This window comes from Lupinus angustifolius, chromosome LG01 (genome assembly GCF_001865875.1).
Source record: "Lupinus angustifolius cultivar Tanjil chromosome LG01, LupAngTanjil_v1.0, whole genome shotgun sequence".
In the NCBI taxonomy this organism is placed as follows: domain Eukaryota; kingdom Viridiplantae; phylum Streptophyta; class Magnoliopsida; order Fabales; family Fabaceae; genus Lupinus; species Lupinus angustifolius.
The window spans coordinates 9,983,291-9,996,291 of NC_032009.1; the positions used below are offsets into that span (position 1 = coordinate 9,983,291).

General features: G+C 30.5%; 1 protein-coding gene across 1 annotated transcript; it reads left to right on the top strand.

The window, feature by feature from the left end:
• Positions 5,295–11,014, top strand: LOC109349381. Its single transcript, XM_019590153.1, has 6 exons — positions 5,295–5,515; positions 5,722–5,907; positions 5,992–6,006; positions 6,042–6,230; positions 7,213–9,273; positions 10,215–11,014. The coding sequence occupies exons 1-6, from the start codon at positions 5,476–5,478 to the stop codon at positions 10,778–10,780; spliced, it is 3,057 nt and encodes a 1,018-aa protein (XP_019445698.1). The 5' UTR covers positions 5,295–5,475; the 3' UTR covers positions 10,781–11,014.

The window sequence follows — 13,001 nt, forward strand, 5'->3', positions numbered from 1 at the left end:
TACCTACAAACATAAGTTCAGGGGACTTAATCATAAAAAAATTCTATAATTAATATATATTTATTTTAATATTATATAAATAAAAAGTTTAAAGACCGAAAACAATTTAATCAGGGGACATAATTTATATACTTTCTCACAGCAGACCGTATATGACAAACACATCACACATCCTTTCTTTATGCATCAACTTCATTGGCTGTCCTTTCACTCATTGTCACAGGCACCAGGCATGTGCAAACAAGATATCACATGTGAGTAACTCCATTTATAATTTACCTGATCATTTTGCCTCACTTTATTGTTCACTTATGCCCTGCAGGACGATAGAAAGACATAAAAGCCCTTTACACATACCAGTAATAACAACATCTCACCCTACAAAAATTTCAATTTTATTTAAGTTTCATACATTATTTTATAATTTATTATAATTATCTAAAAAATAAAAACAACAAATTATTAAGAAAATGTAACAATAAATATAACAAAATAAAAAAATAATTACTTATTTATTTTTTAATAAATTAAAATCACTATAATTTATTTATTAATAAATTATAACTAAAAAATAAGTTTTCATTGTAAATTATAAAAATAAATTACATAGACACAAATAAATAAAACAAATTATTGCATTAATTAAAAATAAATAAAATACATAAAATAAATAAAGTCACAACACATAAAAGTTAGATCTTCTTACCAAAAATTGTAATGACAGTTTTTATTTAAGAACAAAACTCAAGAAATAAGAATATGACAATGAAGAATAGAGTAAAAATGTTATTATTATATTAAGATTTAAAAACAACCATTTGGATACTCTAAGCATCTTTGTGTAGGTAGGAGTGTATATATGCACTTTAGTTGGGTTTTTAGTAAAATTAAGTGACCGAAACAAATACAAAAATATGATTTAGTCCACTTCAATTAATTATAAATTATTTTACTATATGAACCAAATCAGTCGTGAATAGTTTGATTTAGTTCAATTACATAATTTGTCTTTTTTTCTCAATAAAATATTATGAAAGTTCATAAAATATTTCATCCACGATTAGAAACATATGTGGTAGTTATTAATATATATATATATATATATATAAAAGTACATATATGACAATTAATAACATGTATAATATTAATATATATAACAATATAATTTATTATATTTACAATTAGTAATATATATATATTACATATATAATAGAACAATTTAGTTATATGTTAGTATTAAACCAAATATCACGAAAAATTAGGAGTTGTATTCCAAATGTTCAAGATAATGAGAATGTAGCACATATATAGCAAATTAGTAAGTGAAAAATATAAATGATAATAATATTCACATAAAATTGGTTCTTTATGTCACAAAGTTAACTTAAAAATCAAACAACAATACAACATTATTTTCCACTATTATATAATTCTTTAATATGATATTTGATTCAAACTGGTAGTCGATTTCTAAAATTATAAACCAAACCGAATTTAAATAGTTCCTTAAAAATAAAATTAAATTTAACTGTAAAATTGAACGAAACTAAATTTTATAGTTTGGTTCATTTCAATTTCACTAGCTTCATAGTTTAAATTGAACCACTTACCCTCACACGTGGAAAAGAGAATGGCAAATAAGGTAGCTTGTCGTTAGTAAGTTGCTGTTAAGATAAAATAAAACAAACAGCTTATAATGATTTTAGGGAAAATTCAACATTTTTTGTTAATCAAGGTGCCGATTCACGTATCGATATAATTAATTAGTTTTTTTGGGTGATATATAATTGCTTTTTCCAAGCATGTTCTTAAATTCAATCTTGATTTTTGATTTTGTATAATGTAAGGGAATCCAATTATGCTTTTATATAATTTTTAATGGAAAGAATAATATACTTTTGATGTATTTGATATAATATATACCTAACTCAAAAGAATAATATGAAGAAATATATGTTTTTGAATGTGAAGTTGATGTGTGGACATCTGCTGTCCCACAATAGTGTATCACTTGATGTGCCACTACTTGTGATTGATCAGAAAAATAATTAATTATTAAAATTTTAATTTAAATATATTTTTTCAACCAATCACAAGTAGTGGCACATGGAGTATCACTCTATGTGGAACAGCAGATGTGCTCTCTCGAAGTTGATCTACCTCATTAATGAACATATAGATTTAAATATTATATTATAGATTATAAGTTTATATATTTTAGTTATAAAAATTGAATTTCAGTCCAAAGATTTAAATATAAAACTAAATTAAAGTTTTATATTTATGCTAATGTAAAATTTGAAAAAAACCCAATGATTTCTAAAATAAAAATTAGAAATAAAAAATTCTATAAGTACTTATTGTTTTGTAAATAAAAATTATTATTATTGCTTTTTATTTCCCTTATACATCCTTATTTAAATTTAATTGGAAATATTATTTTAATCATAATATTATCTAAAATTATAAACACAAATACTTTCTAAAAAACAACGTAATTCAAAAGGTCTGAGAAAGGAAATCTTAAAATCATCATAGAAAAAGATATTGAAAGTTATCTACTTTTATCCCTTTTTAATCTTTTATTTTCATCTCTTATTTATTGTGGAGATGATCTCCTTAATATTATTAGGAGAATTGCTTTTGTGATTATAGGTTGTCATTAATAATGTTTTCTTTCCTTGTAGCATTGTTAGTTAAAATTAAATAATCCAACATGTTGAAGATTAAATATATAAATGTAGAGAAAATGTGAAGATAAATCTCCTTAATATCTTGAGCAAAATTGGTGCCATTTTGTTGTTATTGATGTTTACATCTATCTATATTTTTATTAGTTAAAAATGAATCATGTAATACTTTAAAGATAATCTCTTTTAATATTATGTTCAATAATTCATATCATTTACTAATTTATAATTATTATTAAAATATAACTAAATATTAAAATCATATCAATCAAAATAAGCAAATCTAAAGTTGATGAAGAAGAAAGAAAGTTGTAACAAAAAACAAAAAATACCTTTCCTCAAATATGGAGCATAAAGAAGCGTTAAAAGAAACATAATCAACCGTGAACAAAATAAACAAATTGTATATAATCAAGAGTTGGAGAAAGGAAGAGGGAGAAAGATGGATGAAACCATAAAAAGCAATAAAAAACAATACATTTCATGAAGTCCAAGAATGTTTTAAAAGAAAAATGTAACAAAACAATTTTACTTAATAAAAAAGTATTCATCTTAGTGTTTGTAAAGTTCTCCTAAATTTTTGACAGTGAGATACTTGTTGGGACAAATAATTATTAGATAATCATTAACTGCAATAGAGATTAGTTTACCTATTTAATTAATAGTTGGACGGGGTAGAAATAAAGATGAACAGGAGTTTGTTAATATATATATATAAGGAGAGATCCGTTTACACTTAAAGTTAATTTATACTAACAATATTCAATCTTAGTCATTTATTTTTTTAAATTCAATGAACTATAAGGTTAAACTTAAAAGTTATTTAAGATTTTTTTTCTCTCGTCATTTATTTGAATCACTCTTATCATCCGTTGGATTTTAAGAAAATGAATGACTGAGATTGAGTGTAACTTAACTTGCGTGTAAACAGATCCTTCATCTATAGATATATATCCTCAAATAAAATAAAATCATAAATAAAAAAATTATATAATATAATATAAGTCAGAAGTTTGTTGTATTACAGTTTATAATCTCATTTTTTTTTAATTTCTAAAATATTCTGTAGTAAAATAGAGCTAAGGGCATACATTTTTTTCATCATTCATTAACACGTAATCATGTTCGTAACTAGTCTATAAAAAGTGTTTTGTCTAAATGGTAATATATAATGATAAAGAGAAATTACAATACCGTATGTTGATGTTTATTTTAACTATATTTATATTTTGTCTCATTCAAAAAGCTACACTTTTCTTTCCAAGTTTTGGAAATTAAATTTAGAAAGTAAGGAATGAAAATATATTTGGGTTATCTACTTTTCTTCAGAATGCTCTTTATATGTAGATTACATCAACTCAAAAAACACAAAAGCTAAAGTGTATTTAGTTACAACCAACTCTTTCCATTTGTGAAAGGATGAGTGTAGTTTTTGAAATAAGAGTGGTCATTTCGTAATAAAAAAGGCAAGTTGAATGAACATCTCGGATCTTACACTGTCCACATCACATGGCGGCGGGTCCCTTTCCTTTCTACAAAAAACCATTGTATCGTACTACTTCCTCCTGTTATTATATGGAATACACCATGTCTTTTATAACACTAACAGAAACATGTTATATGAATTATTTTTTTTATTTTTACTGTATTTACTTGATTATCATTCGTGAGAACAAATAGGATTAGAAATAATTAGGATGGAAAATTAAACTAGAATTTAGCTAGATTCATTTTGATAAATATTTGCTTAACTTGAAATTCAACTCAAGTTACTTTTTTAGTTCGAGTTTGACTTGATTAAAATTTGTGAACTGTTTAGTTTAGTTTGAATTGATTCATTTGAATAACTCAAATAATTAATTCATTTTAAAAATATTACAAAACACTATATATATATACGAGGAGGTATCTATTTACACTTATTTTAAGTTACACTAATTACATTCAATCTTAGTCATTCATTTTTATAGAACCAATTGACCAAATGGGTAAAACTTAAAAGTTATTTAAGATTTATCTTTTTTTCTCTAATCACTTGTTGCACTCACCCATTTCGTCCGTTAGATCTATGAAAATGAACGATTGGATTGAATTTATCTAGTGTAACTTAAAATAAGTGTAAACGAATCCCTCTCCTATATATACATATAAATATGACCTTGATTATTTATATAAAATAAGGGAGGAAATTTGCTTAATTTAAGAATAAGTTTTTTAAATTTACATAACATTTTAGTCATCAATTTTAGGGGAATCTAATGACTTGAATTAGTAAACAAATCTAAAACATTAGATTTTTTAAAATTGATGACTAAGATGTGGAACTTACTTTCAGAGTAAAGTAAGTGGATCCCTACTCATTTAATAATAATAACCATAAAAAATAATGAATGAGTGATGTATGGTAAAACTAAATACATATATATATATATATAGAAGGAGAGTTGAACGATATCCATAGTTCAGTTCACTTATTTAATGAGTCAGTTCAAATTCAAATTCGGCTGATTCTGTTGATCAACCAAATTTATTAAATTAAATAACAAGTTGAATTTGAACGAATACCGAATTAGATAGATGGATTGCCATCCCTAGAAATAATATCTCTCTTCCTACTCCACCATCTCTCTGTAACAGCTCACACACTATCTTCTTAGTCTTTTTTTTTCTTCTGCTCCTGTTTATATTCTACGGATATTGTGTTTTCTACCATCCTCCTCCTTCTCCTCCTTCATCTTTCTCTCTGTTTGGATTTTCTTCTTCTTCATTGACTTAGTCTACTGGAATGGATAACCAGCTAGATCAAAGAAGAACTCACACTACAGGTGCCTTTACTTCTATTCTTTAACACTTTCTCTTTAAAAGGTCTCATGTTCTTTTTGGGTTTTGTTCGTTTGTTGTTTTTCTTATGAAAAGTCTTTCCCTTTATGGTTTTTTTTTTGTTTTTTATGTGCTGTTTTGTTTTGGAACTTGTTTTTTTTGAGTTTTTCAAGTCAAGGTTTTTATGTCGTGTTTTTTGTTGATGTTGAAGGGCATGAGAATCATGGAGTTCAAGTTTGTAACAAATGTGGATGGTCCTATCCAAATCCACATCCAAGTGCAAAACACAGACGTGCTCACAAGAAGATCTGTGGAACTATTGAAGGTTATAAACTGTGTGCCTCTGAGGAACAAGCCCATTTGAATGTTTCTGATGATGAACATGTTTCTGAGACTGTTATGTGCAATAGTTAACATTGTTACTTAGAAATACTAGGAACTGAAGTGTTTCTAATCGATCTTGACTTGTGGGTAGTACTACATTCCAAAACAACTGGTTTGCTTGTTTACTAATTTGTGGATATTTTTTAGGTTTGGTTGTGTCAGCTCCAAACAACTTGGACACAGGCAAAATTGAGAAGGGTAATGATGGAATAAGAGAAAGATTAGTTAGACTTAGATCAGAAGATGAGGTGTTTTCAGATGCAGTTGAAGACTTCTCAGATATTGGACTAAGTCCAGGAACTAAGGAACCTCTGAAACAAGATTGTTTGGACTCAGGTACTAATAGTGTGGAACAGCTCGGCATAAAAGATCCTGTATTTTATACGTATCTGAAAGTGATACTATCCGATACTTCATTTATATGTATTCATATAATATAAAAAATATTATTTTAAAAAAATAAATAAAGAAATTATAAATCCGATATGTTATTGATAGTCTCCTATACTCTTAAACTGTTTTTCCAATACCTTCCATCCACCCAAACTACCATACAAGATAATTTTAAAATGAAGAAAAAGAGAGAAATGCATACACAACCAATTAAGTAGAAGAGACAAAATGGTGGCCTTGTAGTGTGAGAAAAAAGACAAAGTATGTGTATTACATAGAGAAGTAAGAGTAAACGCATAGGCATAATGTTTGATCATGAATGAAACAGGATCAATAATATTCCTACTTAGTAATTTTTAAGAAATGTTCTTTATTAGGAATTTTGTTTTTTAAGTTTTATGAATTTTATACCCATATCTTATATGCCTGTCCCGAGTGTAGCGTATCTTGGATTTTCAAGAGTGTGTATCGATGTACTGGACAAGTATCATATATTGGTGACATATTTTTTGATTATATTGCCATGATTTTACTTTCCGGGAAACATCTTTGTTTACAAGGGTAAGACTATGTACAACTGTCCTCCTTAGACTGCACTAGGTGGAAGCTTTATGCACTGGCTCAGCCTTTTACTGCTATGATTTTACTTTATTTACCAAGTGGACATTTGTGCCTTGAAAATTGAAATTTAGGGAAAATATGTTTTAAACATGAATAGAATGATTATTACACTGGATATCAAGCTTGATTATTGCAGAATTTCTGTAAAGAAGTTTACTAGCGTCATCTGTGCATGTTTAACGACTAATTCATTTTGGGTAATGAATTATTAAACTGCATGTTTCCATGTAGTTGTATTACCAGTCCAAGATTTATTTATCCTCTGTGGCTCTATCATGTCTGAAAATTTGTTTAACAACTGCAGATGTGGGTCTGTTGATTGTCAAGTCAAGCGATGACTGCCAAAATGAAAATCATAGCATTTTGCAATTTGAAAGTGTTGAAGTTGGAAACACACTGGATTTGCAAGGTGAACTCCCAGACTCTATTGTGGATCCATTACCAAGTTCAATTGCAAATTCAGGGACTGAAGAATCGACTTTTGTGCATAGTAACGATTTTTTTGACTTGTCTAGTGACTCACCTCCCTACAAAGCTGAAACCTTGGCAGATGTATTACGAGAAAATAAGATCAATGCAGGTGAAAATGTGACAGATTGCAGTTTGATATCTGTTGCAAAAGATACTAATTTGGGAGCAAAAGATGAGATTAAATCAGATGTAGACGTGGCTGAAAATGTAGACTCGTCTGATAACGTTGTAGATGAAACATGTGGAGTGTCAGAGGTAGCAGTCAGTGGTGCGATTTCCTCGGATCATCAAATGGCTGAGGAAGCTGTTATGCTAATGGAAAAGAACAGTGCTGAGTTCCTTTCCATGCAGGCCCATGATGACTTTCCTCTTGCGTTAAACTCTGATGAAGTCACGAATGCCTTAACGAATGATGTTCAGGTAGAGTCTGCACATGTGAAACAGTTTTCCACTTCTAGTGATGTCAACATTTTACAAGAAAAGGGAGAAGGAAATGCTGATGCGGATATGCCTCCTACATGTGACAATAGTCTTGAGCTAGTAATTCCTCAGAGTGAGCATGAAGGTTTCAATGATCTGGAAGGAGTGGTATCCCAAGGTCCTTTAAGCCAGCCATCTGAGTCATTGAAACATGATGAAGATGAACAAAAGAGTAGTGCTACTGAGGAAAATACTTTTGTTTTTATTCCCAACCAATTGACCAAAAAAAGTGTCCTCTCTCCAGATGTGCATGTTGTGAGTAGTACTAGTAGCATGAAGAAGGAGCTGGTCAACTTCGAGCCTATGCCCGAAGACACACATGTTGAAGAGCACATTGAAATTACAGAGGAAAATAATTTTGTTTTTAAACCAGTCCAATCTACTGAAAAAGGTGTTGTGAGTAGCACTAATAGCATGAAGAAGGAGTCGATCAACTTTGAGCATACAGCTGAAGAAACAAATGCTGAAGAGAACATTGAAGTTTCTCCAGTCAAGGTAGCAGTTGAAAGTTGTGATAGATTGGATGAAATTGGTGAATCTATGAATGCTATTGAAACTGAGATTAATGAGAGTCATATCATTCCCTTTTCTGAAGAACAGGAAATTATTGATGGTTGTAAAGTTTCACAACAGATTAGTTTACCAGAGGGTAGTTTAGTTGCCTCATCAAATGAGAATCCAAAGGATGCATCCTTTGATTCTGCAACCAGCGAAAAATATGGTGTAATTAGCATAGACAATGCAAGTCATCATGACAAAAACAGTACTGCAATAAACAATGTGGTTGTAGGTGGTAACAATGTAAGAGCGGGTGTGGAAAGTGATACTGGAACTATAATCGAAGATCTTCAACTCAATGGCCTCCCTCAATGGGAAGACACACAATCAAGTGACATAATTAAGAGTGACGATGCTGGTGAAATGAGTAAAGTTGAAAAATGTGATATTACTGAAAGCCTAGTTATTTCAGAGGCTGTAGTTGATGCTACCACAAGAAAGGCAACAGGTATAGAGTGCACAAATATAAGTCCAATATCAGCTCCACAGGAAGATATAAAAAAAGATGAATTCAATAGCAATATCATTGTACATGAAGAATATAACAGACCTGTTGATCCTTCTGCTGATTCAAATCCGGCACAAGATTCAGAACTAATAGGGAAGGCTGCAGAAAACCTTGCCAGGAAGTATGCACCACTTTCTTTAAACACCGGGCCGTCTGCTCAACATGATTCTGCTGTTGAAGATAATCAAGATGGAGAGCAAGGTCGAAAAGTGTCTAGAATTCCCGCTGTGCCTTTTCAAGATCGAACTGTTAATAGCTTGGTCAAACATAGTTCATCTGGATTCGATGCTTCAGTTGACTCCAGTAGCCGGTGTGACAGTTTGGAAGGCAACTGGGGCTCTGTGTCAGGTATATTTACCTCTGTTGTTTGTAAAGGAAAACATTTTCACTCTATATCCGTTTTCAGGCTATTGCAATATGCTAGGCTGGTGAATGAAGCATGCTAATATGGGTTGGTCCTTGTCAAAAAAAGTTTTCTATAGACCAAGGTGGTATAATGAAATATTATTCTTTTTTCATGTCTTTCATTTCTTGCTAGAGATTCATGTTTCAGACACAATAACCATGTGTCCCAAACTGCTTCTCCATCTCCAAAATCCACATTCTCAGCTGTAAGCATTCATGAAAACTCTTTCTTCTGCATCTAATGTCAGAGGACATTAATTGTAGTTCATACTATTGGGTGAATTGATATGTTACTGAAAATTTTACTCCTGTTGTATGGTTGATTAGAATGGGCTAGATCTTTTATGTATATACTCCTAAGCACCAAAGGCACATACATGCATATATATATATACTCATGCTAGCTACTCTACCTGTGTGCATCTCTGAATGTTGCGTAGTGCTAAAACCTGGAATGAAATTCAGTCATTGTTAAAGGCTTTTGATTGCTTGCAAAGATACATGCCTAGATCTTTTGCATTGCATGCAATATTTTACGAATAACAATATGAATCCAAAATTCACCGATTTCCACAAATGTGTTAATAAGCAGCCTCATTCCCCTCTAATTTTCTCTCATGATTTCTATAACATTTTTTTATAATTAGCTAACAGTCACATTCGAAGATTCGTCTCGTACCATCTAGCATCAGTCATATTTTATGTTTCCCAGCCATAATCTATATAACTTTTGGTTTGGGGTGATCCGTATAGAAAGAGGGATCAATTTCTTTTCTCCTGGTTGCCTTGCATTATTTGTATTAAAGCATTGAAGGTAAAACAGTTTAATGTCTTTTTTTAACGAAAACATGTTTGATTTACCTTTTTCAATATTCATTAAACAGTTATCTCGTTGCAATTTGATGCTCCAGCTGTTATCGATACTGAAAATTTACCATCAGAAATGTTTGAACCACCATCTAAAGCTGCTGCATCTGAAGTCCAGAAAGGATCCAACTCACAACAGCAAGATTCCATTTCACAGGCTGGTTGGTTTCCCACTCTAACACAGGCCATTAATGAGTCTCCAGAGAGAAAGAAGAATGAAGAAATAATAGCAAAGGTAACAAACTGGAGCACATGTAAAGAGCACACACCTCTTAAGAGCCTCTTGGGTGAGGCTGCCCATAGCAGTAAGGCAAAACCTCCGAAATTCGGTGGACATTCATTGAATCAGAAAATTGGTAAACTTCCAGAAAATAGCAGTTCCGGATTGACGACTTTGAACTCCATTCTAAGTCCTGAATTGCCTGCGGCTGAAGCCGCGAAAGGACAGGCTGCGAAAGAGTGGAACTCTCCAGCAAGATATCCTGCAGACATCAAGAGAGAAAAAGGGAAAGTCAAGAACAGACCATTCTGGATACAACTGGTATGTTGCTCATCAGTGGATCATCAACCTCAGAAAAGATAGAACATTCCTAGGTGGTGTTAACATGCCACTAACTGCTATCCGTTCTGGTTGTATTCTCTGGTTTTTAGTTTATCTGTTATAGATTTTAGGTACACATTTTGATCATGTGTCTTCTATTCATCTTCCTAGCCTTCTAGAAATCTGGTTGTATATTTTTGAGCAGTTATTAGCTATTACTTATCCTTTGCCATCTTACTGCATGACTCTCCTATATTCGCTAATCTAGTTTGACTTGATTATGGTTGGATCTGAATATGTTGGATTTCATCACGTTTAGGGTTATGTTCGAGTTTAAATGTTAGACTCAGTTAATATTTAAGTCTAAATAAGAGACAAATATGACCAATTCAAACTATCTCATGGTCACCTATGACTTTTCTTTGTATGTGCCTATTCAATAGTGCATAGAGTAATGACATCTCTTTGCCTTAAATGCATTTTGTTGCAATCTATTCTCTATTGTTATAGTTTCATATCTTTAATCGTGTTTTTTCAATTGCTTTTGTTAGTTATTTAGGACATTTTTATACAAATGATTTAGGGTTGGGTTATCTAAACCAAATTTTGGTTCAAAAAATAATCCGATTAACATTTAAGGTTGAGAAAGGGATTAGTGTTTGCTGCTCATGCTCACCCCACTACAAGTTGCTTAAATTGTCATTATTATGGAAGGATACCGATCTCTTATGGTTTTTGTTCAAAGGGTATGTGGCTCATAGTCCAGATAGTGTTCTCATCATATAAGATTATGTCACCTCATATAAGCTAGCTTGTGTGAGCCCCACGGGATTCATTATTATAATGATTATCCCTTTAAAAAATGGAAAAATATATATTTAAATTGAACAATTGTTAAAAATAACATGCTTCTTTCCAATAAATTATAAAATAATGATTAATTGAAAGATTATTTGCAAAGCTTGCCAAAGCCAACATAAGGTTAGCAACTCTAAGAATGTTGAATTGAAAATGTATGTTATCTTTCTGTCTAAAACAATAAAAAATAAAATACAGTTTATTGCAAAGAAAGTAGAATGTGTGTTCAAATTTTGTAAAATGTAATGCAACAACCAGTATATATAATATCTATTGTTTTCTAGTTTAAAGTCTTATTAATATAGTTTATTTTTATTTTTTATATTACTTATGGCTCATTAGAAATGTATTTCAAAGTTTAAAAGAGGTAGAAAAATTAACAAAGACTCTAAAAATGAGTTTTTGGAAAACTAAGTAACATGTAATCAAGAATTGAATAATGGATTACCTGACTGGACAACAAGGTCAAGTAACTGTGTACTATAAGTGAGTGATCACATACTGTCTGGACAATAAGGTCCAATAATCGAATACCATATTTGAGTATATGATTACTTAGTGCTGAGAACGTGTATTGAAATGATAAATAGTCAAATGATGCCATTAAGGATTAACCTTCTTAGTTTTGATGAAGACAAGAAGTTAAATGAAAGCTTGAAGACTTGGACATCACCAACAAACAACATGCCAAGAACTCAAGGTCAATGTCATAGAACTTAGGATTATTTTATTTGTTTAGAGTCCTAAGATGCTTGCCTAGTATTGAGTTTAGGTTAGGTAAACCCAAGATAGAAGTCTCATAAAAAGTCTAAAATGAAAATCGTATAGGTTGAGGCATTCCATCTAAATATATATATGATAAGTAAGATTCATGCATTTGCATTAGGCATACATGGTTTTTGTGCATAAAAGAATCACCTATTTCAAAAACATGTATTGCATGTTCTTACACCATAAAGAATGTTTACCATACGATTAAGAAAAACCATTTTCATACATATTAATCGATTAACTAGATTGATAATCAATTATATCTTGTTAAAATCCGTTAATCAATTAATGTATTGTTTAATCGATTAAACGGAGTTATAGTAGCTAATCTCCTAGGATTTCTGGCTTATTAATCGATCAAGGAGTTTGATAATCGATTAAGCCATAACTGAAAAACTATTTTCATAAGCACGTTAATCGTTAACGTAGTATATAATCGATTAACATTTGTTACAGTCAGTTACATATAAAAGATGTGATTTTAACAAATGTGTATAATTCATAGATCTCAAGTTTTTACATATTGAGAGAAAAAGAAAACCCAAGATTCTCAGAGTTGCATTTTCAAGAGCATTTTGCTTATCTTTGAAAAGACTTCTTGCATAGTTTTCATAGAGAGAAAAGAGAATTTATT

Bases quoted from the DNA above. Each gene is read 5' to 3' on its own strand.
- LOC109349381 (XM_019590153.1), top strand. From the start codon at position 5,476: ATGGATAACCAGCTAGATCAAAGAAGAACTCACACTACAG. The intron at 6,231-7,212 runs GTACTAATAGTG...TAACAACTGCAG, and splicing joins ACAAGATTGTTTGGACTCAG to ATGTGGGTCTGTTGATTGTC. The intron at 9,274-10,214 runs GTATATTTACCT...TTCATTAAACAG, and splicing joins CAACTGGGGCTCTGTGTCAG to TTATCTCGTTGCAATTTGAT.